Raw genomic sequence first — 13,156 nt, forward strand, 5'->3', positions numbered from 1 at the left:
GCTAATTTAAACACATTTAACGATAGAATTAAATCACTTATTGATATCGAAAATTGTTCTTCATCTTATACCATAACATATTTTAACGTTCAAAAGTATGAATTTTTGTTCAATATGCGATTTTGAGAGTTCTGAGTAGTACTAATTTAATGATGGAATGAAATGGCTCATTGAACATGTTTTTGGGATAATACCGATAATTTTTGGTCCAAAAATCTCCTTATATTCTTGAGATAAAACCTATTTTAGTATCCAAAAACACCAATGTTTTTTATATGCTTCGTGATTTTGATTTGTAGCCGATTTTAACGCCTCAAAAGTATCAATTTTCGTGCATTACATGATTATAAGAGTACAGATCATTACAACAAGGAAATGATTTAATAAAACATAACTTTATTTGGTTTCTTGGGACTAGTAAGAAAATACACGTCTCTTCTTTATACACTTATGTACAAAAATATTCTCTGTACAATATAATAAAATCAAATAATTATTTCTTAACTAATAACCTTTGGATTATATACAAAAATTTACATAGCTTCCGATCAATTTACACCGATTAAATTTTAATTTTAAATAAAAAGAGCTAAACTTAACCCGATTAAAGCCAACCCACTTAATCTATGAATTACTCCAGAATTATCTGCAATCATTAAATAAGTTTATTTAATTCTATTTATGTATTTTTATTACTAACCTGGTAGTAAATGGGAATAAAATATCAGGTGATAATCAGTATCTGGAATCCATAATTCGCATATAAACTGCGTTTGATTTTTAATCTCAGTTTTGAGATATTTGTAACTACTGGTAACATTTAGCAAGCCATCGTGGTTATAACCTATGGCATCATCGTCACCTTCGCTAGATTCACGATTGTTATCGTCGTTATCATCATAATCTTCAATTCTAGTCAAATTACTGGAAATACACAAAATTAAATTATAATGAATTTTATTGTGTATTCTTTTATTTACCTTCCTTTCACAAAAATATTCATAACAGGTTCTGGATAAACACCATACGCTGCACAAATGTACATCTCAGAATCCGCCAAATGAATAAATTCAACATTTTCAGCTTTTCCTGAAATATAAAGATTAATTATGAATTAATCGATTTTTATAATACTTACTGTAAACAACTAATTTTTTGGATTTTCGATCTTCGCTTATCATGCTGGATACCACACAAGTATAATTTCCAGTTATTTCTGAGCTGATTTTATTAATTTTCAAAGCTCGGTGTTTTTTAAATGGATCTTCGGAAGCGTTGTAGCTCAAATCGATTAATGATTTAAAACGTTTTGCAACAATTTGTGGTTTTCTGCTCACTATCCACTGATAAATCATGCGTCCATCGCCTGGGATGTTACCTTCTTGAAAGAACCATTTTATTACCAAAGTGTCTTTGTCTTCCTCTCCCAGCGAATAATCACAATCCAAAATTACCTCGTCGGTTGTGTTGTATTCTATGCCATCCGGAATTTTTAAATTTTTAATTTTTATTTTTGCAGATACTAAAAGAAAAAAAGAATGTAAATTTGGTGTAGTTAGGATTAAATAAAAATTAAAACGTGTTATTTTCTCTTTCCGCTTCTTAGATTTAGATAATGATATCGTGCAGTACTTTATAGTTAGAGTCTGTGTTATAGGTGAACGTACCTTAACTTCTAAGAAATTGGATATAATTAAAAAAAAAATTTAGAATGAAATAAACTTTGTCATAATACATAAAATTGTTTTGTAGTAATACAAATCCAATGATTCGTAACCCCATAATCTTAAATTAAAAATAGCTTATTACATATTTCTTAAATTAGACTTAGTGTTGGATATGTGCCAATCGAAGCCTAAATTTGATTTTTGTAAAATCCAAAATACAAAATCTATTAATTTTGTTGTTTATTTTCTTTATTCATTATTAATAATCATTATTACAACATGTGTCATGTTAAACATAGTATTTTATTACCGTACTTAATTAGAGGTCAAGTTTAGAGCCAAATATAATAAATAAATCCTTAAAATATCCTAACAAACCGAACCGTTAGAGATCGGGTTGAAATATCCACATCGACTATTATAAATGAAATGCCAAACCAAGCGGAATCGGTGAATGTAAAATTTTTGTAAAGGGCTTTGATTGAAACCTCCCAGTGCTGTCATATGCTTTTCGACTCCATATGTCACGGAATATCCGGTGGGAATATTTAATATCCGGTAGGAATCCTACGGTGAGTGAACACTCTCCTTTGTATGAGTACAATGTTGTTTTCTTTATTTTGAAACAAAATTTATAATAGAAAGTAAAAACGTTTCGAAAATCCTTTATCTTATATTTCTAATAATTACGCCACAATATAGCTTGGATTCTGTTGGAATTGGATTTTCAGTCTTACATCATAAGTAAATAAACGCAATCAATAAATCAATCAGAGTCAATCTCGTGATTGCAAATTTTGAGGAAAATGTATTCGAAGCAAAAAGTTCAAAGATTTAGACTTCTTCATCTTATTCAAATTTGAGATTCCAACTGAATGTTTTTAGAAAACTACTTTAGTAAATTGTTGGGTTATACAGGGTGATTCATTAGCTCTATGACAAACTTTGGCAGATGAAAGGTGATGCGATTCTAAGGAAAAAATGTTATATGAATATGGGTCCGATTCATTTTGGTTAAAGAGTTACAAGCCTTTGAAAATTTTACACAGTTTAATAGGCAAATGAAAATGTAACATAAAAAATAAGTTTAAAAATTACAAAAATTGTTCGAAATGTCCGCCTTCAGCTTGAATGCACGCTTCACATCGACGAAGTAAAGATTTGCAACAATCGCAACAATAATTATGAAACACAAATACAGAGTTGGCTGTGATAACAAAGCTGAGTTCTTTATGTCAAACATTTCAATTTACTCTATTCTGTGTGTTTCAAAGTTTATAATTGTCAGAGTTTTGATCGAAAACGAAAATGCATGTATTTACGACTGAAGAATATGCAGATATTGTTTTTGTATACGGGCTTTGTAACGGAAACAGCAAGAGAATACCTTCGTAGGTTTCCAAATAGACATCAACCTGTCCATACAGTGTTTAGTGCATCATTTCGCAGACTGAGAGAAACAGGTAACCCCGCTCCACTACATTCCGTTCGTCCCCATGATGTGAATGTACAAAATGAAGAACGTGTTATTGATGTAGTACTTGACGACCCTTCAATTAGTACTCGGCGTATAGCGAGCATGTTACAAATATCCCAAAGTTTTGTATGGCGTGTATTGAATCGAGGAATGTTACATCCGTTTCATCGCCAAAATGTTCAAGCATTACATCCTGGAGATACTGAGCAACGCTTAGCATTTTGCCACTGGATTATTCAGCAACATGCTCAAAATAATAACTTAATTTCCCAAGTTCTGTGGTCTGATGAAGCGTGTTTCACTAGGGACGGCATAAATAATTATCATAACGAACATGTGTGGTCCTTGCAAAATCCACATGCAATTAGACCAGGAAGATTTCAGCAACGGTTTAGTGTAAACGTTTGGGGTGGCATTTTTAACAATTCTTTGCTACCTGTATGGGTGATAAATGAACGCTTAAATGCAAATATGTACAGAAATTTCTTGGGACATAACCTTTTCGATTTTATCGACGACGTACCACTTAACATCGTTCAAAATATGTGGTATCAGCACGATGGTGCACCACCACATCGAGGAAGAGAAGTCATCGCTTGGTTACATGAACATTTTCCAAACAAATGGATTGGCAATGGAGGTCCAGTAGTCTGGCCACCACGATCCCCAGATCTAAATCCGCTGGATTATTATTTCTGGGGACACATGAAGCAGCTTGTGTACCATGTAGAAATTACTACCCGTCAGCAACTACTGGACAGAATTCAAGATGCAGCTAATAGCATACGGAATGATCCAAATATCATACGTCGTGTGATAGAATCTTTACTTCGTCGATGTGAGGCGTGCATTCAAGCTGAAGGCGCACATTTCGAACAATTTTTGTAATTTTTAAACTTATTTTTTATGTTACATTTTCATTTGCCTATTAAACTGTGTAAAATTTTCAAAGGCTTATAACTCTTTAACCAAAATGAATCGGACCCATATTCATATAACATTTTTTCCTTAGAATCGCATCACCTTTCATCTGCCAAAGTTTGTCATAGAGCTAATGAACACCCTGTATAGGTTATACGATAATACTACAGGAAGTAAGAGCTACTTTCTCAAATTAGCGCGATTTCTCAACGTATCTTTGTTATAATCCAATGTTATAAGATAAACATTAACATTACACATAAATCAAATCTTTCAGATTAAACGTCAAATATGAAACTAGAAAAGTAATATGTTGGAAATCTAAGTGAAAATGATTTCAAAGATGCCTGCAAATTAGAACAACGGAAAATTACACGCTATACTGTTTTTGGGTGGCTACACTTGGCTACACTTTTGTGTACTCGTTTCGTTAGTGGCATGCATCTGAAAGTGTTTACTTGAACTTTCTTCCTTCAATTTGTTCAACTTAAAAATGTACTCCAAGAAAATATGCACTTCAAATTGCAACAGCTCATGATAGTCTTCTACAATCATAATTTTATTAATACCAAATTCAAACTAGATTCTATCTTGGGAAAGACTCCCTTTTCGTTTAGCAATGGTATATTATGGTATAATAACTTGGACGTCACCAGATGATAAAACACAAAACCAAATAGATCATATGGGTGGAACATGAGGTGGGACTTTCTAACCAAACTAAATTATTTAGAGTATACAGACATACAAACAAAACTAAACAAAAGGATAGAATGGTGGGCAAGTAACAGGCACGTAGGGTTAGAGATGAAATCAAAGAAAACATCAGTTAGCGCATCACCATAGACAACGCGCAACCACTTACTATATACAGCGAGAACATACAGGAGGTCGAAGAGTTCTGCTACTTAAGCAATATGGTAACAAAACACGGAGGAACAGAAGTGGACGTGGCGCAAATAATAAAGAAAGCCAAACAAATGTTTGGAATGTTCCTTCCAACTATCCAGGAAAACCAAGTTGCGCATATTAATCACCAGCATAAAATTTACCTACAATCTGCGAAACAGCCACTAAATTGGAACGGCCGAGGACAACATAGAGGAGGACTTTAAAGGAGTTGGACGGACAAAGAAAGACATGGGGAGAAGTCAAGTTGGTGGCACTGAAGAGAGGCCAATGGAAAATGTTTGTCCATTTAAGTGGTAAATGTAATAACATCATTTGTTTGTTTTATGATTGATCAGCAGGGCACGGAACTTTTGTAACAAAACGATTTCCCCCCTCCACTAAAACGATTTTCTCAATAAAAAAAATATATATATAAATTTTTTTTTGAGGTTATTGATCAAATCAAAAATTTTTATTAACAAAATTTGTTTAGAATTACCTCAGGAACAGTGTTTGTTAATAAAATTTTTTGCTAACTTAAAATTTTAATTTCCCTCTGAATAGTATAAAAATTAATATTTTTGAGGTTATATCCTTATTGTTGATTTAATCAAAAAATGTTGTTAACAAAATTTGTTTAGAATTACTTCAGGAACAGTGTTTGTTAATACAATTTTTTGCTAACTTGAAATTTTAATTTCCCTCTGAATAGTATGCCATCAAAATTAATTATCTCAACAATTATTGTTTTTATTAAAAAATGTTTTAAATAAAATTTGTTTCAATTTCGATTTTGAATCAATTATCTTAATAACAAATTTTTACATCTCTATTAATTAAGCATCTAAGTGTAATTATGTATAAAAATTTTAAAATTATTATTTTGAGGTTATCTCCTTAATTATTGATTAAATCAAAAAAAATTGTTGACAAAGTTTGTTTAGAATTGTTTCAGGAACAATTTTTATAATACAATTTTTTTCTAACTTGAAATTTTAATTTCCCACTGAACAGTATGCTACAAAAATTAATGTTTTTGAGGTTATATCCTTATTGTTGATTTAATCAAAAAAATGTTGTTAACAAAATTTGTTTAGAATTACTTCAGGAACAGCGTTTGTTAATACAATGTTTTGCTATCTTGAAATTTTAATTTCCCTCTGAATAGTATAAAAATTAATATCTTTGAGGTTATATCCTTATTGTTGATTTAATCAAAAAAATGTTGTTAACAAAATTTGTTTAGAATTACTTCAGGAACAGCGTTTGTTAATACAATTTTTTGCTAACTTGAAATTTTAATTTCCCTCTGAATAGTATAAAAATTAATATTTTTGAGGTTATATCCTTATTGTTGATTTAATCAAAAAAAATTGTTGACAAACTTTGTTTAGAATTGTTTCAGGAACAGTGTTTATTAATACAATTTTTTGCTAACTTGAAATTTTAATTTCCCACTGAACAGTATGCTGTTCTTTTAATCAAGATTTTGTGAGAACGAGTGGAAGGGGGAAATCGTATCGTTTTGTTACAAAAGTTCCGTGCCCTGTTGATCAGATATAAAAGTTTGTTGAGTAATGGCGTGAAGAAATTTTACTCTTGAAGTTTGTTAAATTCTTAGAAGTTTGAGCTTTCTAAACCTCTAAACTTTGTTTTATTAGAAATAGCGTCAATTAACGTTATTGACGCCAGATTATTTGCTTGGAGAGTTCGGTTTTTCTTAAAAAATCGTGTAAATTTATACAAGTATCTGTATAATACTCTATACCACTATTAATACAAATTCTTGTAGACCGTTTCAACAACAAAAGTATTGGTTTTTGTAAAACGTTAAATATTAAGAATATAATCTCAAATGCATTTTATCAAATACAGTAGAGCCTCAATAATCCGAACCGCACTAATCCGAATGCCCAAAAAGCAAAAATTAAATTTCTTTTGTAAAAGTAATTTTTTTGTGAATTCTTTTGTATCCAATACTTGTGTTTTCAACTATTTAGCAGCAAGATTTGATAATCCGAACAATTTGATAATCTGAACCACCTTCGGTCCCAATTAATTCGGATTAACGAGGTTCTACTGTATCTAAATCCTTCTTCATCTATTGTTATATACTCTTCTCATTTCTCTACGTTCTTGAAAATCAGAGTAGCTTGCTGAGGAAATGTATACAAAAAGAATCAAGATAATCAATTTATTTTTCGAGCACAATTCGTTGGGCAAGTATTTATGGAGAATAATAATGATATGAACAATCCTATCAAACTAGCATCAAGCTAGCAAACTATTTAATGTCCGAAACATTAAAACTTACGAAGAAAGCAAAGTTAAACTAACAAGCTGAAGGAACTTATAATAATATGCAGTAGCCTCATAAACGACGTGACGTGAGAGACTCTAGCACTACATTTAGAGAACATGTTGCAAAAATCGTAGTAAAATTCGTCAATGGAAAGTATGGTTGCAATTTAATTGCAATTATCTGTTTGATGTAAACATGGGAAGATAAATTATTTAATTAAATTGTGTCTTTGACACTGAATATAATCATCAAGCCATTTTTCAGAAATTCACTTCCATCAACCACCTATAATGTTTTTAGTTGCCTGCACTTAGCTACACATTAGTTAAAAAATTAAGATAATACTCAAAATGATACATCACATATGACTGAAAATTAGGTGATAAGAAAGCTGTTCTTTTAAACGAACACAAACAGTGAGTGAAAAGGCTTCAAGAATTAGCATAAACAAATAAATCAAATTTTTATTTTCTTTATCTGGTTACATTATTACTTTCTCCAATCCCTCCACTGTTTTTACGAACCGTTCTTACTGACCAAGCTGCTATTCATTTTTAAAGACTAGAATTTATGTCTTTTATGAAAAAAGGCGATTTTTTCATACAAAATCATCCAAGCAGAAAATGCTCTATCATCTTAACAATAAAATTATTAAAGTAGTATAGTTCTACTGTTGTCTTCATCATTTGTGTTTTGAAAAATATTATATAGTATTATAAATATAGTATGTTGCAAATAGGAATGTATAAATAAAAGTAAGCTTCATTCATCACATACATGTAATTTATATGAAATTCTGCATCAAAATCCCTTAACAGCATTAAAGATATGAGCAGCATAAGTGTCAAAATCAATATGCATTTTAAACTTAAATCATAGTATGTAATGTCAAGTTTTTAGGATTCTTGCCCCCACTTTTTCCATGAGAGTATCGCAAGTATTTCATAACTATGCTCATATCATATCTGCAAAGAACAATCAAAGTAGCGGAATGAAAGGGGAGAATCGGCTTTATATTAGCTGGCGTATAAAAATAGTATCACACTACCTGAAGAAGCTAAAATTTGGTATTTGATGGTAAATATTGTTTTCTCGACAGGTGACAAAATTTATTGTGCTTCAAAATGGAAAGATATACGTTGGATTTAACTTAACGTGAATTTTGGAATAAATATCCGAACCCTGTGGCGCCTGCATCTCAAACAATTCGACGTTTGGTGACTCCACTTGAAGACTCAACCCGAGTTCGGACACCATATGGACGACCTAGAATAAACGGATCACTTGTGAACATCTAAGCTATGAATGATAATGTCGAAGAGGATCCATCAACATTGAAAAAATGATAAGCGATGATTCTAAAGAAGCTCCATCCATACATATAGAAAACCAACTGGAAAATGAGCAACCTGAGGTTCTCAACTACCATACAGCTGGAATAGTGGTCAAAATGGTTTGAGAGACAACATTCAAGTCCTTTTATAATGTTTTGCCCGTAATGATTACACATGGTATATTTCAATTGTTAACCTTTGCGTTAATTGCAAAGATTGTCACATTATCATCATCTACGACATCTTTCGGTTATTCTCTTTCTCGTTTACAACACATTAAAGCAAATAGAATATCAATATTTATGATGACGATTTATGTTCAAAGAAATTCTAATTGGGACTCTAGTTTAGAAGAGAACACTTGGACACAATACATTACTGATTTGGCGACGAGTTAAATCTACGTGTATATGAACGAAGTTTCCACCAAATATGTATCCAACGAAGTGTATGATCCTCCTTCGTTTTTACACAATTCTCTACTTGATATCAGACCACAATCACACACAAGAGATGCGCTTCTTGTCTGGATGACCCACTCCCACTGGCTTACTTATCTAAACAATTCAAGGCAACCTCATTATGATCCATATCACTGACCAACATAATGATGCAGTATGAAAACTCACCGAATACATCTAGGAACACCTCACGATAATTGTGGATAGCCTTTCCTTCTTCAAAGATCAAGGGTTTTGCACACGCTAAAGAACGGATCAGAAGGTATTGGGCAATCAACGCTTCACCTCGCCGATAAACCCGTGTATAATCACTTCAAATCCTACATCCAAGATTTCACGGAAAAATTCAGGAACGCTTGTACGAAAGCATCGAACCGTCGGCAAAATGGTTGTATTAACCCCATAAGTTATGGAAGACTGCAGATGGCCTTCATCTAAAGAAACTTCAAGACGTAGTATTTGCGTGAATAGAACCTTAACTGAGTAATCTTCTAAAAATTAAAATAAATAATCACAACATCTATGTTCTCTAGGCGAATTGTTATTAACGTCAACATCCTCGGAGGTGGATGCAAGCAGGATAAAACCTCTATATTAAACAGTAGGTAAAAGAGAGACATCTGATTCTCAAAAAAAAAAAATGCATTCCATGATAAATTAAAACGTCTTGTTTATCATATTAAGTTTCTCAAATATTTTCCACTTTATGATTTATATTATCAATTGCTGTTACCAAAAACTTTATTTTTGGAAATATTGATTAAATTTTGATATTGACCTTTAACCCTAGAAAGATACTCTGCGCATTTAAAGTGTCTGTTTTGTATACAAATAAATATAAACACATACATGGGTCAATTTTAAGCATGATTATCTTTTATGTACATCACAATATGATTATCTTTCTAGGGTTAATTGTTGTTATGATACAAAAGCTTTAATCGTTATCGGCAATCCATTACACAATTTTATTAAAGAAAATGCCGTCATTCAAACTCAATGCAAAAAATGTAGAATATGGAACAAGCTATGTTCAGATATTTCAATTTCTCAGTAAAACATTCAAGATATTCCTTTGATGCGGTATGTTATGTATGTTCCAACGAGAAAAGAATCTCAAGTACGAACAGAACAATTTTTAAAGTAGACGCCAACAATCTTTCTTGGCAACTTCTTTCAATTCACCAACCCTATTTTTAAACTTTGCTGTATGCATTGCAATATCCACTTAGAGATAGATTAATAATTAACGAAAATTTGAAGTAATAAGCTTATTTTAAATGAATTTAGAAGTTCTAGTTTTAAGTTAATGGAAATAAACAACAGTTAAAGTTAAAATCATGTTGAATGATTACTCAAGTTAAAAGAAAATAAACCGTTCTTTAGTATGTGGTTTATCTACAGAATAAATTGTACGACGCGTGTATTTCCGTTGGCACGTGCCTTTGTAGGGGATCAAAACCCAAAGAACCGGAACCCCGCACCAGTGCTTTTTAATTCCTTCCTACAAGGTACTGTGTTACCGTCGTAACGTCTCGTAACGGCCTATGGAGCAACAGATGGTTCGAGGATCGTTCAAATGAAACGGCGAGTGCTGCATAAATTTAATTAGAAACTACTATGTACTGAATGTATGATGACTGAAAATTTTTGGCAACCGAAATGAAGCAAAACCTCCTTTTCACTTCGACAAAACGCTCAACATCTCCACAAACTAATAGAAAACCTTCACAAGAAACCAGAAAATCGTCTATTGCCAAAAAACTATTTTCGTAACCATTAATTCGAATCTAAAAATAATGATTACTTTTTTACATAGTCAGTTCAAATTTTTAATTCTACTCAAAAACAAAATACCAAAATTATACAATTAAATAAATCAAACTAAAATTCATAACTCTTTACTTACCAAATAAACAAAATTGGATAAACACCAAAATTTCCAAAATTCTCATCTTCAAAAACATTAAAATTTTTATATAATAATCCCAAAACGTTTAAATTAATTTTTTTTTTTTGGTAAATTCACTTTCACTACACACTCAAGAACGGTCTCATTCGAAAATTGGCGGTTAAATAGTGCATACAGGTAAAACCACCCTAACGCTAACGATGCTTGAGGTACACTGAAGCTATTTTAATGCACCAAAAACCATCGCACGTGCTCGTCGAAGCATACAGTTGAGTCCATCGCGAGCAGTGGCCGTGGTCAGCACGTTCCGTCTTTCTTTACCCGTCTGAAAAGCGTATAAATAACGATAACACTATACGGAGCCATCGCGTATCTGCCAGACAATACCGCTTCGGTGTTATCATGTTACAACTTTGAGATTTACAAACAAACATTTTACACATTCTATTTTCTCTATTTCCTTTTTTTATTATTTTGAAAGATTTTCAATGAAAAATATATAAATAGCAAATATATTTGTATAGAAATAGATACTTCATTCTTAATTTATATTGTTTATATATAATTTCCATCAAACTTGACATAACTCATCTCGGAGATGCTTTGATTCTGTACCTCCAAAATTTCTATAATATTATTTTAAACCGAACGGTGTTTAGATTGCTTCTCAGCTGCTTAAAGAAACTGAAAGCTAACTTAACTGATTAATGTAGACTTGGTGGAAAGGAAAATTGTTTTAATAAACCCAATGGCAATGTAAAACTGTTACCCCATAACTTGTAATAGAAATGTCTCCAACGTCATCGGAGAGGTACTTCATCGATGAACTAAAGTTTACGAATTGAAATCAATTCAGAAAAGTACGTGTGAAATGCAGAGTGACGTAACCAACAACGAGTTGCAACGTTTGGCTAGATAAGAAAAAAGGGATTGAAACACATCTGTTTGCTTAAACAACTCTAAGACTGTCGCTAAGAATAGTAAATGGTTAGAAATGGCAGTAAAAAAAGTTGAATCAAAGCAGAAGAGGACTGCAATGCAAAAATATCTATTTAATTGCAGAACTCAGCAGAGAAAAAGGAAAAGAACACACCTATGTGGCAAAAAAATTCTGGTTAGCTGGTCACGCCAATAAAATGAAGACCACACGAATGATCCAGTGCGTCCTCTTAGGATTGCTAAGCCCTTTTCTCCATGGATAACACCCAATATTATGATAATGAGGAAGATCAGAGAACAGGCTCTGTGTAAATTTAGGAGAACAAGACATTATTTGGTTACATTGACAATACGTCGTGAAAAAAAAGCTTATTTCAATAGTACATTTAATGATATGGACGTGTAGAGTAGTTGGAGGCTTTTAAATAGGTTGAATATCGAGAAAAAGTCCAGGCCAATTATTCCTCCACACCTGCATGATGTCAATTGTGCCACCGCCTTAATTAACGTCACTGATGATCTCTTGAAGGATTGCGATGATGGTCAGACTGGAGTGGTTGTGCTTCTAGATTACAGCAAGGCTTTTGACAAAGTCAACCACCGAATGCTGTTATCCCTCTTGCATTATGTTGGTATATCTGATTCGACAGCTTCTTATCTGGCCGAATTCGGGTGGTGAAATTGGATGAGCAATTTTCGGCTCCCTTACCCGTGGGGGATGGTGTCCCTCAGGGAGCTTCGTTAGTTGGGGCTACTATTTACTCTGTACACTTCTCAACTGCCCAAATGCGCCGTATTTGACTTTTGAAGAGAGCACATTGCCTTGTCATGTACAAAATTAAACGCAGATCTTTTAGCACTCTCGGAGTACTCCGTCAAAATGGCACTAACACTTAATGCAACCAAATCAACAATAGTTACGTTTGGCAAGTTATCATCTCATAATGTCAATGTTTCATTGAATTGGTCGTGTCTCCGCAGGTAAGAAATTTGGGGGTCAAAACATTTATGCTGCCTCGGTGTTCTGACGTTGAAGCGAACGAATGTTATTATTTTATTTATTTATCTTTCTTTCTTTATAATTATTAAGAGAGGAATTTCGTAAGAGAGGAAAACGACATATGCTAAGAGTTCTAGGTGTTTGTTTTCTTATCTTGAATGTTTGATCGTTCAACTCCTGGTTGAGTAGAACAGATGACAGGATCTTTGGAAACTGTTATCTGGACTTCGCCGTTTAACTGCATAAAGTTTC

At 32.5% G+C, this 13,156-nt stretch overlaps 1 protein-coding gene across 1 annotated transcript; it reads right to left on the reverse strand.

Moving 5' to 3' along the window:
* Nucleotides 1-376: 376 nt before the first annotated feature.
* LOC111414881 (uncharacterized) lies at nt 377-11,226 on the reverse strand. The gene is made up of 5 exons (XM_023046344.2): nt 10,963-11,226; nt 1,139-1,522; nt 981-1,089; nt 701-924; nt 377-646 (listed from the first exon to the last, which is right to left on the reverse strand). Exons 1-5 carry the CDS (start codon nt 11,018-11,020, stop codon nt 576-578), a joined length of 846 nt encoding a protein of 281 aa, XP_022902112.2. The 5' UTR covers nt 11,021-11,226; the 3' UTR covers nt 377-575.
* Nucleotides 11,227-13,156: the final 1,930 nt, after the last annotated feature.

The sequence above is a fragment of the Onthophagus taurus genome, chromosome 1 (assembly GCF_036711975.1).
Source record: "Onthophagus taurus isolate NC chromosome 1, IU_Otau_3.0, whole genome shotgun sequence".
Taxonomy (NCBI): Eukaryota; Metazoa; Arthropoda; class Insecta; order Coleoptera; family Scarabaeidae; genus Onthophagus; species Onthophagus taurus.

Excerpts from the sequence above, each read along its gene's own strand:
- LOC111414881 (XM_023046344.2), bottom strand. The coding sequence starts at position 11,020 with ATGTTTTTGAAGATGAGAATTTTGGAAATTTTGGTGTTTATCCAATTT. Across the intron at positions 925-980 it reads AATATTTTTGTGAAAGGAAG|TAATTTGACTAGAATTGAAG; the intron begins GTAAATAAAAGA and ends GTGTATTTCCAG. Across the intron at positions 647-700 it reads TTATTCCCATTTACTACCAG|ATAATTCTGGAGTAATTCAT; the intron begins GTTAGTAATAAA and ends TAATGATTGCAG.